At 41.5% G+C, this 14583-nt stretch overlaps 1 protein-coding gene across 4 annotated transcripts in view; it reads left to right on the plus strand.

Annotated features, from left to right (window-relative positions):
* The window catches only part of ATAD2B (ATPase family AAA domain containing 2B), a 75323-nt gene that overhangs the window by 467 nt on the left and 60273 nt on the right, over positions 1–14583 (plus strand). For 2 of the 4 annotated variants that reach the window (XM_030269449.4, XM_030269448.4), the window contains exon 1: positions 183–626. The exons of 1 other annotated variant lie outside the window; for it this stretch is intronic. In XM_030269449.4, the coding sequence (XP_030125309.4) occupies positions 471–626 (156 nt within the window). In that variant the 5' untranslated portion in view covers positions 183–470. Of the gene's footprint in view, positions 1–169; positions 627–14583 lie in introns of those variants that run through there. One more of the 4 variants, XM_030269447.4, reaches the window with a different exon arrangement.

The raw sequence follows: 14583 nt of genomic DNA on the forward strand, positions 1-14583 counted from the left end.
CGCTCGGTCCCCGCCGCAGAGCCGGGCCCCGAGCAGCTCCCCGGGGACCGGCGGCCGCCGCCGCCTCCCCCGGGCCGGGCCGGGCCGGGCCGGGCCCATAGAGCGCGCGGCGCCGGGATAGAACGGCCGCGCCGGGGCCGCAGCGCCCCCCGGCGGCGACTGGCGGGGGCGGCGCAGAGCGAGCAGAGAAAGGGAGCAGGGACAGTAATGGCGGCCAGTTAGAGCCGGGCTGAGCCCGAGAGGCGGCGGCGACAGCGGCGGGAGGAGCCGGCGCGGCTCCGGTTGCGTCTCTGCCCGGCGGAGCGGCCTCCCCGGAGGGCTTTTCTTCCTTCCTCCCTCCTCCCCCCTTTCCCCCTCTCCCTCCCCTTCCCCTCCCTGCCCGAGCCCCCGCCTGTCCGCCCTCCCTCCCTCCTCCCTACGCGCCGGCGGCGGCGGCGGCGGCGCCCCCCGTGTCCCCCCTCGCCGGGGCCATGGTGAACACCAGGAAGAGCTCTCTGCGCCCCCTGGGCAAAGCGGCGGCCGCGGCGGCCGGGGCCGGCAGCCATTTCATCTCGTCCCGCACCCGCTCTTCTAAGAGGGGCACCAAGGCAGATGCGGCCGGGCTGGAGGAGGCGGCGGCAGCGCGGGTGAGGACCGGGGACTCCGCAGGGGACCGGAGGGAGGGAGGCGGCGAGGCGAGGCCGGGGAATCGTTGGGGACAGCGCCGCTGGTGCCGCGGCGCGGGGGGGGCTGCGGGCACGGCAGCCGGCGGGGGGCGGCTGCCGAGACGGCTGTCGGCTGTCGGAGGGACCCTGGGGCCGGCGGGCAGCCCGCGCCGAGGAGGCACCGCGGGGCCGGCAGGGACGCGGGGGGCAGCTGCGGAGAGCAGCAGTCCCTCTGGGGCCAGCGCCAGGGCGGCGGGGGCCGCTGACAGGGCGGCGGCGCAGCGGCCGCGGTGCCGGTGCCCGGCGGGGCCGGCGGCGGGCGGGGGTCCGGCGGGGTCCGGCGGCGCGGGGCTCCCCCTGCGGCCGCGCCCGGCGCTGCCGCCACCAGACAAAAGTTGGGAGCTGCGCCCGCAGCAACTTCGCAATAAACCTCGGCCCGGGTTTGGTTCGCGTGTGTGTGTATATTTGTGTGTGTGTATGTGTGTCTGCGCCTTTTTTTTTTTTTTTTTTTTTTCCTTTTCCCTAAATGACCTCGATTTGTCTGGCGGCTGCGACTGGAGGAAGCTGGTGTTCGGGAAAGCCCCCCGCCCCGTTTTTGTGGCTCGGAGGCTGTGATTTTTGCCGTCAAGTTTAAGTTGAATGCTTTCCCAGCCAAACTTGTTGTGGTTGCTTGGGTTAGACACGCTAACTGCAAGTGAAATTCTACAGCCCGACTTGAAGAATTAACATTTGGTAAATTGGAACTGTAAGAAAGAATTTGGGAGTCTCCTTTCTTCCTTGTCTCAAAACAGCTCTGTTGACAAAACCTGAAATTTTTGTTTTTAATTATCAAAGAATCACAGAATCAGTGAGGTTGCAAAAGACCTCTGAGATCATTGAGTCCAACCTATGACCGATCACCACCTTGTCAACCGGACCATGGCACCGAGTGCCACATCCAGTCTTTCCTTAAACAGCTCCAGGGCTGGTGCCTCCGCTGCCTCCCTGGGCAGCCCGTTCCCAATGTTTAATGATCCTGTCTGTGAAGAAATTCCTCCCACAGGAGGAATTGTAGGCAGGACTTTTTCTTTGGTTGATGAAACTTCACGTATTGCTTTAAAGGTCTTTCAATAAAAGTAATAAAAATCAATAAAAGCAATGCAAATATGGAAGTGATATTTGAGGGTCCGAGTGTTTGACAGTGGTGCATCAACTCACCATGTCCCTACCGTGCAAAGGAGGAGGTTAATCAGCCAAGTAGAAAAACAGCAGCAGCAGCCAGAGGCATGTCATAAGGATGTCACCTGGAATTCTCACAAAACCTTTTACTCCATCCATTTGGTCTAAAATACTAAACCAAATACAAATCACTGATGAGATATCCTATACCTCCTGTGCTTTGTTTTCAGTGCTTTCATACTTCCCAGTTCTTCCCTTCCCCCATCGTAATTTTTCCTTGTTCCCTATTTCTTCCTTGTTTAATTTCAGTGGACTCCTGGGGATGCAGCACCATAGCTGCAAAAAGCTAAAAAGCTGTTCTGCTTGTTCTAGTGTGCAGTTTCTGTTTATTCAAATCGCGGGTCTTGTGGTCTGTGAAGCAAAGTTTGAAGTAACCCTTACTGGCTTACTTCTCAGGGAGCTTACTGCTGCTAAGAAAACTAGCTTGGGCTTCTTTCCAAGAATTTTTAATTCATGAACAGTGTTTTTTTACTACAAATCATTAAAATGTTAAAATGGTGTAAGGAAAGGATATTGTGCAAAATAGAGTAAAACATTGTAAATACTTCTCAAGATATTGCCCATACACCTAAAGGAGCATTTCTTCTAAAGTTAAATGTAAATTTTGGTGTATGGATGGGACTGAACTTGTTTTGCTCCACATCTCATGTGTTTGAGGTGGATTTTTTCTTTCCTTTTAAGATATAATTGCCATATATGAGCAGAAGTTATCCAAGAAGGTTTTTTTCCTTATTTCCCTCATCCAGTGTGTTTTATAAAATATGTATATCTCACTGTATTTTAAAGTTGGTTTTGAACAACTCTATTTATTCTTCAGATGTAAGTACTGTCAGCGATACAGTGTCTTTCTGAGCTTCTGAATCTTCTTGAAGTAGTGCCAGAGAAGGATCTCAGTGATTAGGACATGAATAAGTATAGCAGTAGGGAGACAAAGCCTTTTGCAAGTGACTGTCAGGAGGCTGATAGTGAGGCTGTGTTCAGAAAGCGTGCTGGGATCGTCTTCACGCAGTTGTATGTTTTTTGCTTTTTTCTTTTTTCTTTTCTTTTTTTTTTTTTTTTTTTTTCCAGTAGACTGGAACAGTCTGTCCTTTCTAAATCTTTTGGGTGTCACATCAGGAAACCAGCCTTGCTACCAACAGTTAATCGGGTTAATGGGCAGCTAGAGTTTGGAGCTCTGGCAGAGATGGGACGCTTCTTCTTTGCAGTATGTGACTTAATTTTCTTGCATGGAGCTTTTGACTGGGACTTCCTGAGAAATGCTCTTCAGTGGGAATAATTGCAGCCACCTTTCAGAATGTATTTTAAAAGATCATCTGTCTGTTCCTTATTAGCAACAAAAACTGAGTTAGTGACATAATGGCATCCTGTAAGATGCTGAGTAGACTAAATGAGGGGATAGGACTTGCCTTCTAATTCTTCTGTATCTATTTCCTATTTTCTTATTTTTTCCAGTTGGCTTTTTCTGATTTACTGTTTTTGTGGCTTTTTTTTTCTCATTTGTTTGGGTTTTTTGCATACATTTATAAGGATTGGCTCGACTCTCTCCTTTTCCAAGAACTTAAGTTTCTAGTCTTCTGCTTCAATATTATGCTGAGTTATATGTGAATAGTGTCCTTTTTTGTTTGATCTGAATCTGGAGGCAGCACACATTTTGTGGAAATGGACTGTAATAGTCTAAATGCCTTTATTGGTTCAGTGTATTCCCTCAGTAGTACTCGCTCAGCGTGGAGAAAGCAATGACGTCAGGCTTTGAAAAGTAAACTGGTTTGAATTATTGATTGGTGACCACGCAGTCAGTGATGGAGATGAATACATGTGTGTCTGTCTGCTTACCAGAAGCCAGATTAAAATGAACAAAATCCCTCACTAAATGGATCAAGAAGCCAAGAAGTTTATTGTCTGAGATGATGTCATAGCAGAGTGCATAGAGAGGATACAGAGGGAAAAACTGGGCTTTGTTTTCTTCCTGTTTCCAGGACTAATTTACACACTACTTAGTAGATTCTTAAGCTATGTTTACATAAATATATATTCTGTTGTTATACAAATTATACATATGTGTATAAAAATACAGATTTTTTATCTTCTGAGCATTAAAATTTGGGAAGTGTTCTAGCTTTATATTAAAGCATTCTGACAAGAAAAGCTCATAAAAATCTTTTACAGAGACACAGAATTTTAACAGAAGGCTTATAGGTTCAGTGGACTTCATTCACACTATGAAAACATCAAGGATGCTGTGACCATAAGTGGTTAAATTTGCAATTTGTATCTACTGATGTCTGATGTTTTCAGACACTAAGCTGTGATTGCTGTAACACTTCTTTGGCAATTGAAATTATTTTTCTTAGTCATCTCAAAGCACAAATCAAAAGCGTTGATCAAGAATTTATTGTGTAATAGACACTCTTAAATCATGTCAGTGTACTAGTTAGACATTTTAGAAATGTATACAAGGTTAGCTTAATTTAATTAGCCAAGAAAGCATTAGCAGTGCCTTAAGAGCTACTTGAGGGCATGGTGATAATTGTAAAGCATGATCCTCCCTAAAAGTAGTGCTGCCAACATTGTTCAACTTGCTCGGTGCAGCCTAGAGCTCTCCATTGTACTTAACTGCTAATGGGAGCAATCAGGGGCTGCAGGAGTGACATCGGGTGCTGGAGAGTGGAAAGGTGGAGAGCTAAGCAGCATTTCTGTGCCCTGTGTTGCCGGTGTGTTTCAGCGTCTCCCACTGTGGTTTCTCAGTCTGTAGGCATAGAAGTGTTTCTTCTGATTTCTGGGTGATAATTTCAGCTTTTGTAGCGTAAACTTGTTGCTACATTTTACTCTTCGAAAAGCCTTCAATGGTCAGTGAAAACATAGCAAATGTAAAACTTACTATGATTTCTCTTAAATTACAAGTTTTACACATACCCAATAGAGCTTTCTAAAAATCAAGTTTTCCTTTATGAAAGACCTTCTCTATGTAGTGTTTCACAGTGTTCTGGATGCTCTGGTGTTTAGAATAAACCTGTAAAAAAATATTTTCCCCCTTATGCTGGATAAATGACACTTGCTGGCCACCTGTTTCTTTTTCTTCAAGAAAAAAGTTCTGGTCCAATATCCCTGTTTTAAAGAACTGCATTGCCTTTGTGTTTGAGTTTGCAGTGGCATCAGTAAAAGTGCAGAGGCTAATGCTTTTACAGTTTTTTGAAATACATCCTGAAATATAAAGCCTTGTGAAGTTATTCCAAACAATTTAATTTAAAGGAAGACTCCCAGGAAAGCTCATCTTTTCGGTGTGTAATAAAATCTCGGCTTCTTTCTGGTTTAGTGGTCTGCTGTTCTTTTGGGATTTAGCAGGGAAAAATCAGTGTTCTAAAATGAGTCATGTAGGCCATTCCTTGGCCGTGTGGTGTTAATACAGCTGTGAGCAGAGGGAAATGGAGCAATTGTTGGAAGGAGTCTTTGTTCAGGGTTCTGTCAAAATACCATACAGTTGGCATTTGTGATCATTTTGTGGTTCTGAAAGGCTGTCCTGAGTTTGAATTCTTCTTCTGTATCTTGCCAGATCAGTCTGGGCTGCTCTCTGAAGTCAGGACGCGTGAAGTGTCCATGGTTTGTTTTGGGAGGCAGTGGTGTGTCCTGTTCGAAGCTGGCTATCCTTGCTGTCACACTGTTCCAGGGCCTTCAAAGGAAGTAATCCAAGGGCTAATCCAGTGAATGGATAAGACCTCCAAAGAGTACTCAGGAAATGGTGTTGATGTTTCATGTGCTGCATTGCTTCCTCTGAACATTGGGCTTGTCCCAAAGTAATATTAATAAAAGCTGCTTCTCCAACTGCTGTCTCTGTCTGAACTTCAAACAGAAGGTTTGACCCATGGCTGTGAGGCAGCCCATGACAATTTTGCAAGAGTTGTGTACAGCTTGGGGTTATGCACGATAATTAGCTCAGGTAATTATATTCTGATCACCTCTATCCCCCTGCAGTTTCAGATGCATGTGGTATGGTTTTGCACACCCTGCCCTAAATTGTTGAATGTTTTATATGCTGTGGAAAAATTTTAATTCCAGTCTAATGATGCTTTGAATGATTTCTCTGTAAAACTTTATAAAACCCATCTCAAAACAAAGCATGCAGCAAGTAGGCATCAGTGAACTGAAGCTTTCATTGATGTGAATTTTGTCTGCTGTTTTGTGGCTGTGACCCTTTGAAAGATTGCTGATTGTTTATTAGATGTTTTAGCTCTAATAGATTCCTTTTTCTGTGGGTAATATCACTTATGAACCCATTTACTGCAAAGGGAGCTGACAGTATGTTTTTATCCTTTTTTTTTATGTACACTTCATGCTTTGCTGGTTTTTCAAAGCAATTTTTCAGTCTGACTTCACTCTTGAAATATTGTCTTCATTACCTTTCATGGGATTTTCATGGTTTATTTTAACCATTAATTCTGGTTTAAATTCCTCAAGTGTTGGTTTGCATTTATATGTGCCTGGATTCTTTTTCTGAATAAATTTAGTTTCTTTTTGCTTGGTAGTTACTAAAACAGGCAACTTTTCAGTGAGTTGTAAGACCAGTTGTAATCTTCTGTAAGCCTTTTAATTTTGCACTATGTGTATGCTATATTAGCTTCAGCTCCAACTGAACTAGTTATGAAGGAGGCAGCTTTAGTTCTCCTATTAGAAATACAGAACTTAGAAGCGTCTCCAAGTTCCACAGTTCTTGTAGCCTGTACTGAACTTCGTGGTTTTGCCTTTATGCTTCTAGTAGTGTCTGTTGATGGCCTAACTAATGTAAAGCTTTGATAGAAAGTTTGTGTCCAGTTCCACTTGGAGCAGATGCTTTGGATTGGTTGTTTTCATAAAGTGGGAAGGGGGCATTTTGCTTTTCTCCAGTCAGTTCCTTCATTTTAAATGGATAAATAGTTGAGCCAAGCTATTTAAATAACCTGAAATGAAGAATCTGTTCATTTTCTACATGTGGAAGAGATTACTTGCAGTGAAATTTGTTGCTGTGCTTCAGCAGTCCCTCATTTCAAATACTTAATAACTATCCTCTATTATTTCTGTGATTTGTCCTTCAGGCTTAGAATTTTGTTTTAATTATGATTTGAATTTCAGTACATTAATCTTAAGATTTCTATCACAATTGTATGCAATTTTAATGTCTTTTTTCACTTTTGAAAACACCGTCTTCAAGTGCATTGTAGCTAGGGGTGCAAAAGTGTTTTTTGATCTTATTTTTTATTGACACAGAAGGCCACCTTCCTAGTTTCCCTTGCTACATACATTTCTTTGCTTAGTTTACTGAGTCTGTTTCCTGGTCATGTCCAAACCTTGGGGAGCAGTTTGGTTCAGGGCTCCTCACTACGTTCTCCTCTTTGCTATCCTCATTTAGATAATTCTGTGTCTTTATTTAGATTTATAGTAGTATTGAAGGAGGCCATGTCCTATAAGCTTTGTTTAGGATGTGACTGTTACACAGAAATAAGATGGATTTTCGAGGACTGAGGGTAGGAAAAACATATTAATGTTTTCATTTCTTTCCACATCAGAACTGTAATAATTATTGATTCTTGATTCATTACATAAATATAATTTCTGCTTTAAAAGTTTTTATTAACAGAGTCTAGAAACTCATAGAAATAGTTAATGTAGTTCTCACTAAAAATGTGTTACTTTTAGTATTCCTTCAGTGTTTAATAAGGAGGATCAGTGGTTTTAAAAACTTCCTTTAAGTGGATTGACTAGAAATACTTCAAAGTGAGGTGTGGACCCTATACAGCAAGTAGAGAACTCTTCTCAGTGGACTTGCTCTTCTGCAGGTGTGTGATTTCACATGTGCTGCGAGCTGTGAACTCTACAGTTGTGAAAACAACAGACTGGCCAGTATTAATGCTTGCCAGGCCATTTGATCAGCGGGATCACGATCATGTTACTGGTCCAGCTGAAACTAATCCTCTTCTCCACATCTCCTGGCTTCCCCTTGCCTCCCCTCCATCCTTCTAATTTGATTATTAGCTGAAATTTCACAGTATCATCCTAATTTTGGTGAAGGCACAGAGAAGAGAGGAGCGCTCATGGTGGAGCAGGCTGCTGATGATGGGAGGATAAAGCTCAGCTCACTATTTATGGCCTCTGTCACAGTTTGGCAGAGGCTGCTCTCTGTAGGTCACTCTCCCTTTCGTTCATTAACCAAGTAACCTGTAGATTGCAAGAGTTTTTTGTGTGTCACACTGAAGCTGTTGACAGGCACTCACTTGGTGTGGATATAAACAGGTGTCTTTTTTCTATAACAGACAGTGGGAATGGTTGCAGGTGTGAAAATCCCCAATTAACAGCACTTATATTTTTAACTTGCAAACTTTTAGCCTTTCTTAAAAGCTTTCACATTTATTAAATAACCTGAATTCTAGGGTTGAAGAGTATCAGGAAATAAAATGGAAATCTGTTGAAATAATAAAGCAGATCTTCCAGTGCAAGAGATATGCTTGTGTTTTTTTTTTTTTTAATCTGACCAAATGGTGAAGAATTTGTTCTTCTGAAAAAGTCCAGATGATGGTATTCTTTGTGTTCTTAGTGGCTGTTATTGATGTGAACATTGCTCACTAAAAAAAAAATAACAGAAGCTGAATGTTAAAAGGATTCAGATCATCCTGCAGTTCAGGCATTCTTTACTATCATTACCACTAATGAAATACATCGTTAATAGTTGTTTATTCCAAGATCATCAAGCACTTAAGCATGAACATTATTTTTCCCTAACACCTGTGGAGAGCCAATGTCTGATAAATGACTGTGTGCAAACAAGTGGAAATTAGGGAACTGCAACCAGGAGATGTGTTCTTTTAAGGTGATGATTTTATTCAAGCTGTCAGCAAGGTTAACGCATCAGGGCCTTCATGAAACTTGGAGTTCTCACTAAAGTAGTTAATGTACTCTAATCCAAATACATTTATTTCTCAGCTTCTTGTCATTTGAAGGCTGAGGCAGAATGGATTGTTTGGAAGGGATGTTCAAGATCATCTCTTCCCAACCCCTGCCAGAGACAGGGACACCTTCTACTACATAAGGTCGCTCAGAGCCCCATCCAATGTAGCCTTGAAGTAAAAGTGCTTTTACACTGGATTTTTAGGACACAAAGGTAGATGTTCAGCCTGCAGCAGTATGTTGTGTGCCATCACAAATACAGGGTGCTGTATTATGCTCGACCTCAAGTTCAGTCATGTTACCTTCTTTCCCCAGACAAGTGTATCAGGTCTTACCTCTTCCCACTAAGCACTCAGCCAAGTTCTCCCTTACATGAGGGGCTGAAGGCATTTGCCAGGAAAATGTGCATTGGGGTGGGGAAGAGAGGAGCTTCTGAGGATGTGTTGGGGCTGGAGAGAGTGGGTAGTGTGGTGTGTCATCCTGAAATTAGGGCATATTGTGGATGTGTAAGCCAAGGTGTGGTACCTGGTTTGAGATCATGAGAGAGTTTGAGCTACTTGGAACGTTTGTACCAAGCACGAGGAGAGTTTTACTCCTCCTCCCCCCACCTTTTTTTTTTGGGGGGGGGGGGGAACTATAAAGCAAAGTGGTGAACTTAAAAAAAAAAAGGAAATAGGATTTGTAAGGATTTATTAGGTTCTGGTCAGATGACATGATCACATAATAAGAAAGTTTGTTGATCAAGTAAGTAGAATTTGGAACCTAACAAAACTTAAAATATCTCAAAGAGATTGTGAAGCCCTCTGATTTTTTTAAACTTTAGTATGCCTAGCCTAAAAATGCATTAGCTTGATGCTAGCAAAACCTAGCTCTTACCTATCTCTCATCAATAGATTTTAATGCAGATCTTTAATGCAATTGAATTTTTTAGGAGTTAATATTTTGATCCATATTTTTTACCTTTGCAGAAACTGATACACAAAGGAACAAGTGGCTTTTCCAGAATCACTGGACAGGCAGCTAGACAGTGTTTTTGGTGGATTTTACTGGTGTTTGAAATGTATTAGCGTTTCAGTGAAAGCAAGTTGTTAACTGAATGGTTTTATGAAGGCAAGGATGAGACATGAGTTTAACTAATTGGGGTACTGGGGACACAGTCAATTTTTTTCCCATTAATAACAGTTTCAGTTTGGAAAGACAACTTTATCTTTTTATACTGTAGGATATAAAAGTTTATTAAATGCACTAAAGAGCCGTGAGTATTTCAGATCTTTTAATGGACAGTCCATTTCAAGAACTTCGTATGAACTGCTAGGAGAAAAGGCACACCAGTTTTTATCACATGTATTTTTAAAATAAGTGTCCAGATTAATAATCTGGGACATGCAAGAAGATGTGTTGTTAATCAAAAGATGTATTTTAAGTTAGAAAATAGAAAGTTAGAAATAAAAAGGGGACCTGGATTTAGTTTCTCCAAGTTAGTAAAAATGCGAGTGATAAACGTCTGAAATTTTTGTCTTTTCAGAGTCAAATGAAGAGGAAGAAGTTACATTTCAATATCAGAAGCTAGGGTTTAACTAAAGTTAGAAGCAGAGGTTTTTGAAAACCTGTGGCTGAAACAGATTTTTTGAAAATATTTATTTCAATATTATTAAGAGAAAGTAACTTTCAGGGTCTTTCGTGCTTGTTTAGTGGTTTAAAAAGAAAAGCTATTTGTGCATTTAACAAAACGCAGAGAAATAGGATTGGTCAGTTGGTGATTGAATGTCAGTGCATTAATTTTGTGTTTAGACATGGGAAGAGGCAGTAGATGAAACAGCTGCAGCGTTTAAGAGAGTGGGTTGAAAATTTGCCTGAGAGAGGAGCTGTGTGAGCAGAGGTGTGAGTGCTCAGGGCGTGGCAGACACTCAGCAGGGTGTGCCCCACAAACTACAGTGAGGACAGCAAGTTTGACCGTGGTGGATAACTCAGATATTCATGTCTGCATGCCTCTGTCTGGCTACAGACGAACCTGTGGCAAACCAGACAGTCCTTTTCAGAAATTGCAAGGTGTGGTTGTGGTTTGAATGTTATATCATCTCTTACTTGAGAACTTGGTGAACTTGTGTTCACATGCTTGGAGATGCCAGTGGTAGAGATGGTTTGTACTCATTCTCTGTGTCTGCTGGATTAGGATTATTTTGGGGTGTTCAGACCAGCAGTTTAAGAAGAGTTTTTTGATTATTCTGTTCGCCAGGAGATTCAACTTAAAAAACAGAAGAAACAAAACCCCCCTACCCTTTCTCCTTCAAAGATGCTATAAGTAATCTTTGTATTTTAACTTGGGAATTAACCAAATGTCATGCTTTAGTCAACTGGTTCCTGTGATACACCTGAAGGCACTGTCAGTGAGTACTCCCCTGCTATGTGTGCTCTTCGGTCTTGTTGAAAGACTGTACTGGTGTGGTCACTGTTCTAAGAGGATAAATTGAGGAGGAAAAGGTCAGTTTTATTAATTGATTTCTAGTTTGTGTTTTCCGAAACTTAAGGACACTACATGTTTTAAATAAAGCTCTGTTAGTATCAAAGGACACTACATGTTTTAAATAAAGCTCTGTTAGTATCAAATTAGTGTTTTGAAATTCAGGGATGATAGAAAAGAGACTACAGGTAATAATGTATACCAGTGTATTTATAGCTTGCTCACAGATGGGTATTAAACAGTGTTTGTGTTTTTCTCCTTTTCATACGAAGCAGAGAAAGCATAGAGATAATATGCAGCTATATATGTTTTCTTGTTTTATTATTAATTTTAGCTTTTGTTTCTAGATATATCAGTATCATTGTTCAAGTGCCTTCAATGAAGGTGTGTTACCAGTTTGCCCCCCACTGCCTCTGCTTAAATCAAATCGTAGCTCAACAGCTGGTTTATGGTATTCATTCAGCTGTCACATTCCATTTTACTTTTGAATCCAAAGATAATGAAGACTGTGTTTTGCCAGTCTAGACCATGGATGGTATCATGTTAATGCCAGTTATTTCCTTACTCATTTCTAGCAAGAGTGCTTTCCGTAAGAGGTGGTTCTGGTTGTTCTGGAGTTTGCTGGGTCTCTCTGTTGAATCTATGCTATTGCATTAAATTTTGTTTCTCTCTTTTTATCTTCTGACACTATATAAAGTCATTTTTTGATTCTTCTGTGCTTGCTTTTTCTTTGTTGCTTTGGTATGCTTGAAGGCAATTTCTGACATGATTAAGATTTTATTAATTCATATTCTCTGCATTCTCTCAGCATGTGAGTGCGTTTGCTTCAGTGCCAGTGTTTCATTAGGAGCTTTGAGTGCAGTGCATTGGTTCCTACGTCTGCAATTGCATTATTAATTACTTAATTTTTAAGTTTGATGCTTGTATCATATATTTCTAGTCCCAGAACATTTTCATTATATCTGCTCTGAAGTAATAAGTTTCTGGGTTGAAACTGAAGTGCTATTTTTAATCATTAAAGGTATAAATGGTTTGAGACCCAGTTCCTTGAGGGAGCATGTTGAGTGCTGTGGAATCATTAGACCTGTTTTGCTATAAATGGGAGGAAGCAGTGGATAGACTGCTCTCGGTAAAGACTTCCCAAACTGAAATTAATTTTCTTTCTTGTTCTAGCATATCCCAGTTTGGATAATCTCTTGAGTATTATGAAAACTATATCTGTATTTTACTGTGGGTAGTGAAGGTTCTGGATAGTAGTCTGCTTTAATTCCCTAGAGCTTGAATTTTTAAAATTGTCTGTTAACTAGAAAATGGAGCTTGGATTCTTGGTAATGTATTTAAAATTTCAGTGATTTCAACTTTGTAGTAGCTTTGTCACTACTTCATGGTAGAACATTTTCTGTGTTAGTCATTCTTATATAGCAGGTACTCTAATGTAGGTTAGTATTTGGACTTGAATATCTTAAAATTTAACTTGGTTTGTGCTTGCTGAGTTTGTGCATAGAGTTAATATGCAGACAAGTGAGGCTCAGCTGACAATAATAGCCTAAACAAAGAATAACCTAATTAAATAAACCCCTTAATTGCTAGTCTGGTTCCTTAGGCAGCTGCAAGGAACTGATCGCTCATGTGATCGCCCTGACAGCCTGCTATTCCAGTTTCTGAAGCTATTTGCCAGTATATGTTCATTTGACAGCATTAGAGATCTCAAAGATCCTCAACTTTTATGAATTTTGTGAATATTTGTAGTAGAGGGAGACCTGAGGTAGCAGAATTTGGCTCTGTTGCCAGTATTTTGTTTTAACTGCCAGCTGACAGGACAAGATCCTAGCTGAACTTGAGACTTGGGACCAGAGGCAAGGCACTGGAGGAAATGCAGAGAAAGGTGATGATAGGGGACTTGGAGGAGTTTGGCTTTTTGCATGGAAAGGGGTGGAGATGGAATACAGGAACCTGTGCACTACTAATTTCACTGCTGGCAAATAGCTTTAATGTTACCCCTTGTGAAGCTTTGTCATATGCTGCTTCATCTTTCCTAGTTTCATTTTCTCTGTCTTGCTTAGCCGGTTTTAAACTGGTTCTGTGGCTTACCTTGAAACTGTGCTTCTATCCTTCACAGGGGAGCTTGTATAGTTTTGGAAAATAGTTACTAAAATTGACCTAAGCAGGGTTGTATTTCTCTAAGTCCACAAGTAAACTGATAATAAAGCAGAACATATATGCACAAATACTTACAGTGTTCAGAAGTGAATATAAATGCTACTAAAATTTTGTAAAAAGTTGATATTTTGTAGTTTCAGAGTGTTATGGAAACCAGCCAGGTGCTGCCCATGTGTTTTGGGTGTATAGGTGTTGCACCTGTGGAGGATTTGTATTTAGGAATGGTGGTAGTTACTATCTTCTGTACTTCTCTGATCCCTCAGTGAAATGATTAAGATCGCTGACAAGGTAGGAAGTTCATCTAGCAGAGGGAAAGTGAGCTTTTGAAACTTCAGTGAGCTGGTCTGGTTTATGGATGGATCAGAGAAACATCAGAAGATTTGAGGAGGTTTAAATGGTGCTGCATAGTCAGGCAAGGGAGTGCATGGGCTCTACTTGTGTCACAGTGGTGCTGAGCTGTCTTGTTAAATTGCACCCATACATTTGGATTTCACTTTCTAAATACTGTGCTGTGATATTCTGTGTGCCTCTCTTAAGAGATAAGCCTTTTATTTTTTTTAATATTCTTGAGTATGTGACATACGATGTTGAAATATCTGGAGTACAAATCAGATTGTTGTTGTTCATAAGCCTGATGAACAAATGGGACTTCTGTGGTCATCTCCCTGTGTTTAAGTAAATTTAATCTCTTTGTCATAGTTCAAGTTCTTACTGACAATTCCTGGACCTTAATGTTTGAAAATTATTTCTCTATTGTTGCAATAAAGGATATTTATTTTTTAAATCATGGAATGGTTTGGGTTGGAAGGAACCTTAAAAATCACCTAGTTCAAAAACCCTTGCCATGGGCAGGGACACCTTCCACTGTCCCAGGTTGCTCAAAACCCCATCCAGCCTGGCCTTGAGCACTTCTGGGGATGGGGCAGCCACAGCTTCTTTGGACAACTGTGCCATGGCCTGACCCCTCTCACAGGGAAGAATTTCTTCCTAATATCTAACCTAAACTTGCCATCTGTCAGTTTAAAACCATTCCTCTGTCAATCCATGCCCTTGTTAAAAAGTCTCTTTCCAGTTCTCTTAGAGCCCCTTTAGTTATTGGCAGGTTCTATAGGGTCTCCCTGGAGCCTTCTCCAAGGTGATCAACCCCAGTTGTCTCAGCTTGTCTCTGCAGCAGAGCTGCTCTAGTCC

This window comes from Taeniopygia guttata, chromosome 3 (genome assembly GCF_048771995.1).
Source record: "Taeniopygia guttata chromosome 3, bTaeGut7.mat, whole genome shotgun sequence".
NCBI classification, from domain to species: domain Eukaryota; kingdom Metazoa; phylum Chordata; class Aves; order Passeriformes; family Estrildidae; genus Taeniopygia; species Taeniopygia guttata.